Genomic DNA, 16,043 nt, shown 5'->3' on the forward strand with positions numbered 1-16,043 from the left:
ATACGGTATGTAGGTGTGCATGAATCCACTTAACTCTCATAAACAACCGCTCTAATATTTGCAGACGTGTGCATATTCAACATGTCATCATGTTATTGCCGCAAATGGTTTGTACTCCAGAAATTAGGGATATATCACATCATAAACGAAACTTGACCCAATAAAGAATAAAGAAATTCAAAGTCATACGATTTTATCTGCTTCTTTCTTAAATAAAATTATGAATTTTCTTTTTAATTTAATACCTAATATAATTTGTTTTAAATTTATATACATATATTAATTTCCGTTTTGAACATACTTAATTTACCTTGAAATATTGTTTAAATTTAATTTTTTAATATTCATTATTTAAATTATTTCTTTATTCTTATATATTAATCCATTTAAAAATAATTTAAGGTCAGTCTAATCACCTTCCGTTTCGTTTTTGGTTTATTCATTCAGATGACAACACGTTTTAATATGGCAGCATCGTGTTTCATTCCCATCCATTCCAAATAAAACAGCTGATCCCAAAATAACATTCATAACAGAGATATACGTATATTATACGTTCTCTGTTCATAGTAAACAAAAGTCGAATTTATCTGAAGCAAATTTTCTTGCATTGAATGGATTAATTACAAATAAAGAAAATGGATGAGCCTATTGAAACTAAAATGTAAGTTTTATTGAAAACAAAATAGTACGTAAACAATATAAATCTACCTTTGAAGAAATCAATCACCCGACGAGAGTTTTGAGCGGCTTTTACATAGTACTGAAGACGCACCGGTGGAAAGCATAAAAAGTAACAAAGGGTAATGTTCACAACTACAACAGTTTATCCCACCTATAAGCTTAATTTGTCTTATTTTTCTTAAAGGCATACCGAGCGGCAAAATACTGACCAAAAGTCAGAGAAACCCGTGAAGAAGAGAGTGTCCACTGAGAAGATTCATGTTTATGGTTATATGAAAAAGAAAGTTTTAAACCATTTGGTGGAAAATGGTTGCAGCTCGCATAGCGTCGACGAAGTGATAGCAGCATCAAAATTTAATAAGAATTCTGTGTTAGGTATGTTATTTTAAAATATGTAAAAATTAAAATATAGCCTCTTTATTGACAGAATATATGAATCAGCGCATACAAATGGCGCAAGAAAATGTGCACGAAGAATGTGATTCTCTGAGCTTTTCCAACATGGAATCATGGCTTAAATTATTTAAAAAGTGGAATTTGCCAGAATTATGTGTGTATGAGCCTGCTTTAGTAATCAATGCTATTGCGAATAATGAAGACATTCCTGAACCTAAAGAGTTAGACGGCGTGGACCTAAAGTAATTGATTTTGTTATGGCTTATTAAATAATGAATCATTAAAATCTCTTTATTTGCAGAGCTGTTTACAAATTTCTAGGAAATGCATTAATGGGATTGCCTCAGCCAAATTTGGATGCGAAGAGTGCAGAATTTTTGGCAAACGAATTTGAGGTAACATACACTTTTATAAGAAAATTTCATAGATCTTTTTTATTAATATAATTAAATAGATGTATTTAATGTTTATATGTATATTTACATTAAAACAAGTGTCATTATTTGCAATTTTTTTAATTAGTTTAAAAGCTCTCAATTAATTTAACCCTTGCAACATATTTACAGATTTTAGTCGGTGAAGCCAATACGGAAGTCGGTGATAGCGAAACAGGTCGCATTAACCAGAAATTACAGTCTTATAAGGAACTTCCATTCTGCGCACAAAACGAAAAAAGTAGCATAGATCCTTTATGCCTCGGCGATGGTTTGAATTTTCACCGAAAATAAACATGTAGTTGTAATCACAAAAAATTAATTTTATATTATTTTTTACAAATTCTGTACGTTGAAACTATTTGCCTTCCCCTTATTGTAATAAAATATATTGAAAGTCTGGTTTATACATTTTCTGGTCACATTTATTACACATTCAAATATTATTCAGTACTTTAAAAGAGTTGACATAAATTTGTATGCATAAATATATTTGTAATAATTGGTTTCTTTATTTCTTCTTACGAGAATCAACTCCCTTTCTAAACACACTCATTTTTAAAAATATACTTTAGAAATATCGAAAACTATTAAACAATATTGATACTGTAATCATAGTTGTTCATTTTGCAGCCGTTTAGATGTTTATGTCTTGCAGCTTTCTTCCAAAATGATTTAAGCAGTTTTTAAACAAATGCCATGAAAACTTATTTCCCTTATCACCTGTGTACAAATAAAGTTGAATTTTAAAACACATTCAAATTGATTGATTTGAGGTAACTCCATTTCTAGTTTGAAAGACTCTTTCAAGGATTTTATACTTCACTATCTTCTATGAAATTGTAGACTCTATAGTTTCAGTATGAACAATTATGTGATTTCCGACTAAACACGCGTTGAATTACATGAATTAGTGAAATAATATGTATACAATTATTTAAAAAAAATTTGTCAACATTTCAATAAAGTAATTTTACAAACTATATGAATTAAACAACTAATTTTTCCTGCTTGAGGAGTATATTTGCATCTGTGTCGACTCTTGTTTGTCGTAAAACACTAATTAAAATATACATAGTACACAAATTACATTACCATTTTATATCTATTATATGTATGTGTATATGTAATTACACTAAAGTTTATAGTTTGTAAAAATAATCGAACTGCTTATAAAATATACATACGTTATTATGTTATTCCACAATATATTTGGCAATTGTCCTAACTGTGGCAAATTATTTTTGGTTACTAAAATTAGTATATAATATAATTGATTATGTATATGTTTTTATATGCAAATTAGTTAACTAATTAATTCGAATTCAGTCGTTTTTTGAGCTTTTGCTTTCCCCTTTTTATGTTTAATTTAAGTGCAATTAATGGACTGAAACAAATACACCCTTTTTTATATATTTAATGGAAAACATATATAAAAGTTAATTCATAAAATCGATATTCGCCTTAACAAATTGTATGCCATACACACGAAACATATGATTTTGTGGTTTCTGTTCAAGAAACACTTGCATTTAATTATGAATAGCCGAAAATGTGCATACAACTTTCCTTTGTTTTGGTTGAAACTGCAGAGCTGCAGCCATGCTCTATGTGAATTTCTCTTAGACTTTCTTTTTATTTTGGACTTGATTAACAAGAGGAGCAGACGGGTGTTTATATTTCGTATGCTTGATTTATAAAGAAAATTGTATATTTTCGTGAATTTGCATTTGATAAAAAATATTATATAAATATTAATTATTTCGACTTTGCACTTTCAAAAAACATACATAAGCATATTAAAAAAATGTATGTAAGTGTGTTTTTATATAATTTTTGATTATCAGATTCTCATATAATATTGTTAGGATCGGTGGTGTGAACCTACAAGCATTCTAATTCTAAATGTGCAAGTTCAACCAGTAGATGTGATTGCATACGCAAAAGCTAGGCAATCCCTGTAAAAGAATTTACGTGTCTGACGCTTTTTAGAGTAAAAATGGACTTTTGAGAGATTTTCTATAATACGAAGTATTAGTGTATTCATATAGGCAGGTATATACTAAAATTTATAGAGTATCTACTTAGTTCAATGTGGAAACGGTTCAAGCATTCGCGTATGAGTTCAACTAAAGTATTGAAAGTTTCTATGTATTTCTGAAGTGAAGAATGTAGCAGCACTTGTTATTCGAAATTTGAAAATACAGTTGGTCGTTTCCACATTGAGCTTAGCATATTGTTTAAGTTACGTTACATGTTTTTTCGCCTTATACGTGGAAATATATTGATTGTCTTTTAGATACACGAATTGTACAAATAGATATACATATAATAACGTAATAATTAGGTACTTTGATAAGAAGTAACTATATATATATTTATCTAATAATGTGTATACACTCTTGAACAATCCATAAAATATAAATGTTATTCTCAAACGTTCATTTACTTCTTATAACTTTGGAAATACAGTTCTCATTAGTTGTATGTATATATGTATGTATATTTAGAGTATGTTTTCTTATTCTTATTCTTTGGACATTTCATTTGAGTGCTGTAAAATTGACAGAGTATCCGTATATGAATACGATTTATATAATATCTAATATTAAATACAGTTTTGTGTTACGATCACCGCACGGCGTCCGCAAAAAATCCCAACAATCGTTATATGTATGTAATTTATTTTCCTTCTATTTGCATTCCCTAACAGCAATAACATTTCGCTATTTTAACAATGTCAATAAATCCTCTCTCTTTCGCTGTTTCTAGCAAATTGAATATTTCATAACATTTTTATACCTTTTTGTATTTGTTGCATTCTTCTTGAAGGTTTCTTTACGCATAGTGTGCATTTTTGTTGTTGTATACTAATTCTATTTAAGAAGTGAGTACATCAAACAAATCGTCTCTGTATTATTGCATCTGTTTTTAAGTACCGTAAACGGCACCTGACACAAACATTCACACATAAAGCAAGCCATATATGTATTAAACGGGATTTCATTTATAACTAACTGCATCCATGTTTGGGTAGGGACCTGCCCTTTTCGGAGGATTAACAACCTTTAGCTCAGTAGTAGTAGTTGTGGTGTTTTTGATGACGTTACTGCGAACTGCTGTTCCATTAATTATTTGTTTCTTTTTTCTCATACAAATAATAAACCGTTAGCATCTAAACACTTACATATATTACTGAAATACTTGTTCTAAGTTATAAAATCATGAATATAGTTTCATTTCAATTCTAACAGGTTTATCCTAAGTTTAATGTGTTGTAGCTAGCACGCCAAAGAATGTTAAACACATTTGTGGGAAGTCTGTCGAAATTCTCTGCTTTTTCCAAATAAATTCGAAAGTTGCATTATTTAGTTACAAGTGAGTCAAACAAAATTACAGTTAACCGGCCGCTAGCATAGCTTGTTAGATAAAGTGTAGAAGTACACAGCATAGATTTGAGGATGATTTTTTTTTATGCGAGACTCGTGTCACTATCGACTGAGGTAAACACTACGTATAGCTACTGATACACCTACATACACACATACATATATCTTATATGTGTGTGCAAAGTGTTAATGGAACTTTTTTCCGTTTCACCTACAACACTTGGCGCTACTAAAACATCGAGATTCCTTTATGTGAACATCAACATCTTAAATACATAAATACCATATGCCATAGTTGGCTGTGATTGTTTTCTAAAGACGCTAAGATGCTAAAAATGCTGGAAATGTCGGGTAATAGTATAAGAATAAACAGGAGTTTCTAAATTCAATCGTATTTCCAGATTTCCAGACTCTATCATCACTATCAACTACTAAGTAATGTTTCTTTCTAAAATGATTGCATTTGCATTTAGGGGAGGTGTACGGGGGTTTTACAGCATACAGGCTGTTTCATATTTCGAAAATATGAGTGTAAATTTATTATTGCATTTCTTATTTAAGTGATTCGTTCGTGTTAGACACTGTGCGAACTTATATCGGATGAACCTACAGTTGTATATGTGTTGAAAAGTGATTGAAATAAATAGCTGTGTAAAATATAATGTGTGAGTGTTAAGCTGGTGTGAGTATGACGAATATTTAAAACTGCTGGTAATATTGCGCGGTTACTTTAACGCGTTCCCATTGCCCAGTTGCTTTCTCTAAAAATGTACACATGCTCAGAGATACATCATTTCGCCGCAGTTTGTTTGTGGCCCGGCGCGCTGTAATTTGATGCAGTTGCAAGTCGCGTTTTGCTAAACGAATGCTAGGTGAGTTTAAAATGATTGCGATAGCTGTGACTTGTAAAAAAATTTGCTTAAGTTCGACCGGAGAAAAGCTGGTACTGAAAAAGAGTTAGATTAGCAAACGAAAAAAAGGAAATAAGTATGGATGGTTTAGTAGTGATATTTTCCAATATTACGTAGAGCGACTAGCCGGAAGATCGTTGCATTTAGTAGCATGATTTGTGTAACTGTGTGGATCGTAACGGGGCCATGTTGTTTATTCAATAATAACTTAATTATACCATATACTATGTGTAGTTTCGGCAGTTTTACAATGAAGTTAGAAATTTAATTAGTCTACGGTATTCTATATTATATAGCAACTAGTACACCTACGCACATAGAAATATAAAGTGAAATAAAAAAATCAAACCTGCGACTGAGAACACATCACAAATAAGTTTCTTCCTAAGTTTTTTTTTTTTATATGAAACGAACTTGCAATAAATAAAATGTTTTAAAAATTTTCAAATTTTGTTTATTTAGCTCAATTAAAGTTTGAGAATTTGAGTTGGAGTAGCATACACTTAAAATACCGAAGTTCAAAATGCCGACACATCAAAATACCGACAAATCAGAACACCGAAAAATCAAAATGACCGACAACCAAAATGCCGACATGTGAAAAATATTTTATATTGCCCGTCCTTATTCCTATCGAAGCACATAAAATGAATTCTACTGACTAGGGGTTATGATCCGGTCGGTATTTTGACTGTCGGGATGCTAAATTTCGAGATTTCAAATGTCGGCAATACGTTATACACCCTGTTGGAGTATTGAAAAAAAGGAATTTCTTCACATTGTCTATTTTAAATTGATCACAGATACAAGTCGCCATTTTTTGAAATTACTGCTTGTTCCAAACTTGTTCTTGAAAGGTATATCAGACCCACCAGACCGGTTTTTGAAAATTCTGTGGTTTGCGAAGGACAAATATGAGTACCAAAATTCTCATTGGTTGTGAAATTAATAAGATCAAAACATATAGAAAGATTTTTAGCTAGATCTATCAATTAATACATACATGATTTGCATACGTACAAACTAGAATTAATTCTGTTTCACTCTAACATATATTACCAAAAAAATAATAATAATTAATAAATAAATACAAATATACATAGACTATAGTAGAGAACACGTACAAGTATTTTAAGGGAAGTACGTCACACGTACGTGAGAGGATTTCAGAGAAGTTGTATCAGTATCATGCAAAATCGAGGGGAGGGGTGTTGGTGGAGTAACTACAATTACAATTGACTTAAATATAAGAACAAAACTTTTATTAAAATTTGTATTGTTGATTACTGATGGTACGAGTTACTCCTAAATGTGGCCTTGTGATTACATTGTGATCCAATGTAAATGTGATATGTGATCCAGCCAGGCTTCCGGTCCATTGCTTATATGAATCGCAACTAATAAAACGTTTTGAGCCATAATGGATTCAATGTGATATTGCTTGAGTGTGTTTAGAAAATTGAGTTCAGAAAGAGCCTACTGTGTGTACATATTTTCTAACCTTCAGAGCTTATACTTATGTACTTCATAAATATAATACTTACATCTGCGAAAAGTATGGAGCCGATATTTGCAGATTATTGTGTCGACATTCATACGAAATAATTTAATTGTTGATGAAATCAAAACTACCGGAGGCCGGGAAATGCAGATTGGAAGTCTCGCTTTGGGTATGCGTGTGAATGTGTTTGAGTTAATGCATGTTTGTTTTGGATGAATAATAGATATGCAAATAATGAAAATGAATACGACATTTGTGCATTTGCATGAGGGAAATTAACCGCGTATGCACGCACCAACAACCAATACTACCAAGTTAAGGTGAATCCAGTTGGCAGACATTGCCTGTCCTATTTTAAAATGCTTGTAAAATCGATCATTTCCAGAAATCGCTTGCTCAATTATGTGTTACCCGAAATTATGTGTACATATGTCTGTATGTCGGTGGTCAGATGTCTTCAAATAAGGGCTTACAATTTTCAGCTTTTTGAGAAACTCACGGTGTGTAAATCGTTTTTAAATATATACATATATTTGCCATGTGTGTGCGTATATTTATGTACAATTATACATATGTATATACCGATGCAGGCATTTAATTGGGTGTTTGGAATTAATTGGGACACAATTATCAAGAACATCGAAATGATTTTATATAACATGAATAAGTTTTGACACATCTAAGGCACTTAAGAGAGTAGTTTGCATGTCTGAGTGCACAAGTGTAGGTGTAGAGGTCTAAGTAAAAGTGTTTAATATAGTTTAACATAAAAAAATTCTATCCAAATATAAAAGTTAGTTACATACATATATACAATTGGTGCTTTTGGATTTGTAAAATCATTTCCATAATTAAAAATATGCGCGAAAGTTGAATAATGCCTGAGAAGATTTGATTTGAATTTTTCAAGCGTTGAGCCTAGGATGTTTCCAAAGTTAATGAGATACCGCACAAACTTGGTTGCTGCAGACATTGCACTGTATTTATTCATACATATACACTTAAATATTAAATATACTGCGATTCTTGAAAAGCGTGCATTATAGTGCTCTTCGAGGTCTGATTGATCAAAGTTAGTTTTTTTTTTCAACTTGAAGTTTATGTGAGGACATTTTTTGTGTTCGGCAGCTTCGAAAAAGGAAAATATTTCAGACAATCGAAACAATTATGTCACGAAATTTTGACTGAAATTTTAATTTTTTGGAATTTTTTTCCCAAAAGTCCGATTTTCAGTTTTTTTTCCTTTACCCTAGTTCCAAGTTAAGGTTTTACCTACGTATTTTTCACTCTAGATCATACTGTAAGGAGTTATCCTGCTAACGCGGGCACATTTTTTTTAGCGTGGGCTCACCGGAAATGGCGCTTTTTTTTCTCTCCAAAAATTTCAGTAGTTTTTTGTTAACAGTGTATGTTTGTAACAATAAAAAATTCTAATAAAATATTTCATGTTTTATATGAGAAAAAAATTGTTGAAAAAAGTCTATTTTTTACCCGAGGAAACTCATGTAACCCCTTAAAGAAGTAAGTATAATTAATAGATACAGTTTTGTGGTACTCAAAGGGAAGAATCGTACATTTACATTCGCAAAGCATCCACAACAACAGTGAGATATGGAAACAACTTACAATATAAATGTCTTTTTGTGGATTTATAATGCAATATATATATATGTATGTAAGTATTTTAGTAATAATTATAAAAATTTGTTAACTTCAATATTTTCGAATTTCCATAGCATTAACTACATATTTACATGAGTATAACCAGTAATACGTACGCACACATAAATACTTAAATAGATGCACGGGAGAGTATTAGATCATGTCAAGGTTAAGAAGACTAAAATAACATAAATAGCTCTAAGATCGAATTTTTACCATTCTACAACTATATAACTATCTAAGGTTAACGGGGATTAGCGAAGATTCTTTACATCTAAATTCAATGATAAATGTTACGAAAAATTTCCGAAACTCTTATACATACCTCATGGGTACTAATCTCTCTAAGTAGGCTATTGTACTTTAATTGTTGTATATGCAAGAATATATGTACATATGTCATACAAATAACTACAGTAATTAACGGTTTCATGTGTTTCGTAAAACTACACTAAGTCTAAGCTTTAAATAACGTAATGATCCAAATGTATTTGCCTATGTATATGTATATGGCTGTAGGTATGAAAAGATATCTTACGCTCTATATGAATACATATATATGTATATAAATATCTAGTATATTCAGGTTGTAAATCATGTGTTCGTGTGCAGTGTTTTGGGCCGTGAGTGTCAGTCAATCATATCCTTAAACATTCCTTTGAAATATTTGCAAACTTGCTTTTAACGATTTAGTGATATATACATACATACATATGTTTTGTCTGATAAAAATTGGCTTAGCATTAATTAAATATTTTGTACAATGCATTTCTCATCAATTCGATAGACTTTCACAAACGAACGGGGACGAGATAAAAATATCGCGGAAATTTGTTTTCTTCATTGTGCAATGTCAGATGGGCAGAAAGTAAAATGCGCACATAATAATATCTACATATAACTGGATTCCATAGCAATTATTGGTACATGCAGCAGAAAACGATATACATTTATGTACGAGTGTATGTAATATTTATCATAAAAAAAATATAAACGTGTGTGGTGTACGAATTGGCGAATGCAAAAACATTTGTGTTAGGATAATTACGATTTTTAGTATTGTGCAAATAATGTTTTCTTTCATTTTGGCGAGATACGCAGGTACCCACAATTCTACTTTAAATCGACTCATCCAATACCTTCTCCCATAGTCTAATAGTCAGCTCCTTGGACTACCGTTATTTAGTTGCCGAACTAAGGAATGTTACTTATCAGAATACTGTAATCGAGTTAGACTCCTACTTAGCAAGATTTGATCTCAACCTAAAGCTTATGCCCAATGATTTAGGCAGAGCGTTTTGTGAGATTGACTTATCCACTTATAATATGTACATATATGAAGCAAGGATCGAATTTCATATATTGGCCAATTGCAAATCGATCCAAATGCAGCAACAAAAGTTGCCGCGATTTCTGAAACGTATGCTAAATCATTATATTGCGAACAGGATAATTTAGTTTGTACGAGTTTTGTAACACCCAGAAGGAAACGTCAGAGACCCTATAAAGTGTATATACTATAGTGGGCAAAAAATAGTAGGACTTTTTAAGTTGAATTTCACGCGAAAACTCATTATTCGAAATTTTTTTCTAGTTTGGTATACTATCAATGATATGTGAGTGGGAATCAGGGAATATCAAAATCAGGGAATATGATAACCCTACATCTGGACCAAGTGTCCTATCAAAATAATCATTAGTGTCGAAATCTTCAGAATGTTGGAAAAGGCCTTCGGTGAAAATTATTTGTCGGGAGCAAGTGTTTTTGGTTGGTACAAATTATTCAAAGGAAACGGAATTAGGGACAATATCCAGGACGACCATCAACATCAACTTATGATCAGCACATCAATTAAAAAAAGGAATTGGTGCGTGAGAATCAACGTTTAACAGTCAGAGTTCTTACTGGCATTGTTCGAATATTGGATAAGTCAGTGAAAATCAGTTTGAAAGATCATTTGGGGTTAGAAAAGTGAAAGCACGACTGGTTCCGAAACCACTCATTTTTTTCGAAAAAACAGCGTCGCGTTAACGTCTGTGAAACATTTCTTTGTGACTACCTGGGTTTGTATTTGTAAAAAGAAACCGGAATTATGGGCCTGGGGAAACCGTTTTTAGTCAATTTAAGACTTTAAGAGATCGTTTGTATTATCAGATAGTATACACTGTAATAAACATTCTCTCAAATTTTGAAATCGAAATTAAAATTATTATGGTCGTTACAGCGTTTCTTGTAGAAAGAGAACAGAGTGGGGAACGGAGTAAGACATCTGCCTCGTTCGCATTTTTTTCAGAATGGTGTATTCAAAACGGTTTCTACTCTCAAAGGAAGAGTTTTGAAGATATCTAGTTTCAATTTGGAGAGAACATTTTTAACGTCATTCTCTATCGCGCTATGAATGCTTTATTTTTTCAAATCTTCCTATTTTTTTCTTCGAAAAACTGTCGAAAAGAGGGCCAAATTCTTTTTGCTCGAACCGCCGCCATTTTGTCAAATTTCAAAAAAAAACAAGTTCTCTATAGCACGAGAGCAACTTTCCTACAGATTAATAATGTTTTAGAAACTTTTGATTTAGATCAAAATTGTGCAATCGTGGACATCGTATTTTTTTTTAACGCTTTCAAAAATTTATTTAACTATGTAATATGAATGTATTTAGTTATAAAAAAATCGAACCGATTAGTTAATTTCAACTTAAAAACAAATCACGATTTTTCGGAAGGTCACACTGAGATGTTCCCTTAAACATGAATCGTCATTTATTCCAAAATTGATTTTTAAAACTGCCTGTTTATCTAAGTGAGCATGACATAGATTTCTAATAAGTCAAAGTCAATGCAACAATATAAATGAGTTAACATTTTTTTTTATCAGTTCTGTCCATGCAACAGAGTTAACTTTTTTTTATTTTATGAGAACTTTGTCACAAATCAATTGGATAATGATTATTTGCACAACCTCTCAAATGAAAAATTGATTAATAAATGACAGTCGTTAGTAATAGAAATAATGCATAACAATCAAAAACGTGAAAAGTCGGTAGAAAGTTTTCGCAAATGCTGCTCCAACATTTTATTACCCAGATATACATATGTACATGTATAGAAACTCGAGTGACATGCATCGCCGAAATTCTTAAAAGTATGAGCGTATGTGAGAGTGAGAAGGGGTTAAGCCCCTTGCGGAAAAAGCATGCAAAAATAACTGACTTATAAATGGAAAAGTGTGTTTTCTGTAAATTCGCGTGCAACAACAATTGTACATCTTTCAATAGGATGGCAGTTGGGTGTCTGCAAAAAGCTGAAAATCATACAAAATTCGGTACTTGCTGGGGCAAAAGTCAAACGCAGGGCAGGCGCTACTTACTAAACGGAAATACATACATAAAGGTATATATGTATTCACTAACACTAAATTAAACTAAGCCAGCGAAGTAATATCAATTAGTTAACCGATATTCTATGTGATAACTGTATATATGCATGTTCGCTTTATAATAAATTAAAATTTAATTGAATATTAAGACAAAATATAGACACAATTACTTTTTTGATTACGTAAGTACCGATTGCAAATACTGAGTGCACGCTAAAAATATAACAATATATAACAGTATGTTTACCTAACAATATTACTATATACAAAGTGTGTGAGAGTGAAAAACTAAAGGAACATGTTCTTCCTTGGGAGGGTTCTTGTCGAACGCATTACGAATATTTGTTAATTTGTTGTTATTTTGCTTTTTGCTATTTATTTATATACATTTAGTACTGCTATTAAATACGTATGTATATACTTAAAGAACTACAACAAATCAAGGGTAAGAGTAAAAACAATTATGGTATTAATTTTAATTATTTTGCTTTCGATATGTTTAAACTTCAAAGTAAATAACATTTAATATTGGCTTTTTGTATAAGTATTTGTGTACATATATATGCGATAAATACGATACGCATGTACATACATGTATACTATGTGTAATTGAATGCATAACATTCGTGACATTGTTACCCTCTGCCCCGTCTAAAATGCGCCCATAAATAGCGCAACAACAACTTATGTATGGAAATGAAATATTATGTAGGAAAATTATAATTTTTAGAGTTAAAACTGTACAAAAATCACAAAATTTGCCAAAGCAACAACAGCAACATTGCTTCTTTGCAATTTCTGTGACATTTGTTTTTATTCATTTACATTTCAAAACAAAAACTAAAATTTGGCATTTGATGATTTGGTTATTTTACTTGCGTGCCTCCATTTTTAATTGCAATCATTTCCACATTAAGTAACACTTGTTTCATTTAATTCAATAAATAAGGAAGAACCAGTGGAGAAGACACGAAAGACACCACGATCACTTAAAAGACATACTGAAAAATTTACTCAGACATATAAAGGGTTTTTCAAAAGGTACGCTACAAGACTAGACCGATGGAACAGCAAACGACGCCATATTTTTCTGCTCTTTTGACATTTCTCTTGAGTAATGTTTGTCATTTCATCATGAAAGGGTATACGATCCCACAACGAGTTGAAATTATTAAAATTTTCTACCAAAATTTGCAGTCAGCGGCCTCAACTTTAAAAGCACTACGTCCAATTTATGGTCGTCATAATCGTCCCGTCAAATCAACAATTGAACGTCTAGTAGAAAAATTTGAGTCCACAGGCACAGTAAAAAATGTTCCCGTGTCAGTGAGACAAAGCAGTGCCCGTAATGTTGAGAATATTGCTGCCGTTAGCGCATTAATTGAGGAAGACCCAAATCAGTCTTATCAGTCATGTCGTTCATCATTTCTGTGACATCGTTGTGACGAATTTCGCGAAAGTTCTTGGCCTACATCCTTACAAGATCAAATTTACGTAAGAACTGAAGCCGCTTGACCACCAGAAACGTGCATTGTTTGTGAATTGGGCTCGGCAACAACTTGAAAATCATCCGGCTTTTCATCGAAAAATCATCTTCATCGATGAGGCTCATTTCTGTCTGAATGGCTCCGTCAATAAGCAAAATATGATTTATTGGACAGGCACATATTCCAAGAGCCACTATTACATCCCGAATATATTACGGTTTGGGGCGGTTTATGGGTGATGATCAAGACTGGCACGTTACTGTGAATTGGAATCGCAATGATAACCGAATATTTTTGGCCCGAATTGGATGATATGGACTTGGACAATATGTGGTTCCAACAGGACGGCGCCACAAGCCACACAGCGAATGTCACAATCGATTTATTGAAAACCAAGTTTGGTGAACGTGTTATCTCACGAAATGGCGCAGTCAATTGGCCGCCTCGATTGTGCGAACTGACGCCGTTAGACTATATCTTGTGGGGCTACGTTGAGTCTATGGTCTATGTCAACAAGCCAGCGACGATTTAAGAACTTCGGACGAATATCAAACGTGGATTTGCCGCAATATTGGCCGATTTATGCTTGAAAACTGTTTAAAATTGGGTTCAGCGTCTGGACTTTTACAAGCGTGACCGTGGAGGTCATGCAAAAGAAATCGAGTTCCATACATAATGGCATGGAATGTACTTTCACAGGAATAAAGAACTTCATTGATATCCCAACCAGTTTTTGTAGCGCTCTTATTGAAAACCCCGTTACAAAATGTTCTCTCAACAGTTGTCAATATAGACCCTACTCAAACCACAAAAAGTCTTTATAATTAGGGAAAAATGTGTGTGTCTTCAATGCTTCTGGGAAACAAGCAAATCATACTGATGAAATTGGCAAAATTCCGCTAGTTGCTTAAAGGATATCTTATATATAGTTACTGTCACAGCCGGGTTTGATTTAAAAATGTTTTCATACGTACGTCGGAGACTATGATTTGCCCCGACTAAACCAGGAAATGATTGCTTTATATTCCAAACGAGATGTGTGCGCAAGAAAGTGACTTTAAGTTTCGTAGAAATCTGTAAGCCATATAGTGCTACAAAAGGTGTTTAGCAGGAGTGCTTTACTTAAATTGAAAGCCATCATGAAGACTCGAACGCACAATGTACATATGCGGTTGTGTAGGTTTCTATGCGATAATCAGATCTAGGCTTAACATAAACGGCAATATTCAACTTATTCCCCACCGTAGTGGCACAGTGGAGCATGTATAAAAGTTCGTTACGAATTTTGTGCTGAATTGGCTTAGTTCTGAAAAAATCTGTTCACAAAGCCAATCATTCCCAATTGTTTGCCGTTTTTGTGACGTTTGTGAGTACTCTGCATGCGCTACACTAACTTTTATTTTATATTAAATTTTTCTTTTATTTAATATAAGTTTTATGTACTAGTAAATATGTATGTAATTGTGTAAATTAAAAATCCTTTTTTTGGTTTGTTAAATATTTTGTTACAAAGCACAGCTCAAATGATTCAATGCATATTTGCGTTTAAGGCGTTTGCAAATCTTCATATCTTGCCAACGCCAACAGGCTTCACTTCGTCATTACTTCATTAGAATATTTTCGTATTTATCGAGACTTTCTGCATTTGTTCACTACTGACTGAATGTGATATTGAGTGACGGACACTTTCGGACGTAGGTACGTTGTCCATTAACCACTAAATGTTGCACCGGGCTTGCATTGCCTGATACAGAAGTAGTTATTTGTCTTACCATTCCGCTGCCGAGTTGCTGTAGTAGGCCAGAGCCAGATCCCAGCGGTCCCGATGAGAGCACAGTTGAGGTACGTCTGGATCGTATCGATTGCATACTGGACGATAGTAAAAATGGCACACTGCTTGAGGTGTTCGGCATTGATCCACCCTGTTTGTTGGAGGATAATAAAGGAGATTTCTTTGAAAGGTTATGAAGTCTGTTCAAAGCATACAGTTGCTAGTGTCATAAATACGTTATATCGTACAAATGTAGGTGTTTCTTGTGCGAATCTCGAAGAAAAATGTGCCAGTGTGTGGCAAGCCAATGGATATATTTTCGGTTGTGTTCTGCGTGACTCGCTACGTTTATTTGCTTGAGAACTTTTTAATTTCTTCTCTTGAATCAAACACTCGCACATTTTTCTTCGTTGGAAAGATGTTTGACAAGTT

General features: G+C 32.6%; 2 protein-coding genes across 10 annotated transcripts in view; one reads left to right on the forward strand and one right to left on the reverse strand.

Moving 5' to 3' along the window:
• Nucleotides 1-539: 539 nt before the first annotated feature.
• On the forward strand, nt 540-1,923 carry LOC126761021 (uncharacterized). Its single transcript, XM_050476897.1, has 6 exons — nt 540-664; nt 720-803; nt 869-1,059; nt 1,112-1,322; nt 1,382-1,475; nt 1,647-1,923. Exons 1-6 carry the CDS (start codon nt 639-641, stop codon nt 1,806-1,808), a joined length of 768 nt encoding a protein of 255 aa, XP_050332854.1. The 5' UTR covers nt 540-638; the 3' UTR covers nt 1,809-1,923.
• LOC126761020 (SCY1-like protein 2) overlaps nt 1,913-16,043 on the reverse strand; it is a 74,243-nt gene continuing 60,112 nt past the window's right edge. For 4 of the 9 annotated variants that reach the window (XM_050476896.1, XM_050476895.1, XM_050476887.1 and 1 more), the window contains 2 exons: nt 15,613-15,792; nt 1,913-5,849 (listed from right to left, as the gene is read on the reverse strand). In XM_050476896.1, the coding sequence (XP_050332853.1) occupies nt 5,823-5,849; nt 15,613-15,792 (207 nt within the window). In that variant the 3' untranslated portion in view covers nt 1,913-5,822. Of the gene's footprint in view, nt 5,850-11,882; nt 15,793-16,043 lie in introns of those variants that run through there. The other 5 variants (XM_050476894.1, XM_050476890.1, XM_050476893.1 and 2 more) reach the window with 2 other exon arrangements.

The sequence above is a fragment of the Bactrocera neohumeralis genome, chromosome 6 (assembly GCF_024586455.1).
Source record: "Bactrocera neohumeralis isolate Rockhampton chromosome 6, APGP_CSIRO_Bneo_wtdbg2-racon-allhic-juicebox.fasta_v2, whole genome shotgun sequence".
Lineage (NCBI taxonomy): Eukaryota > Metazoa > Arthropoda > Insecta > Diptera > Tephritidae > Bactrocera > Bactrocera neohumeralis.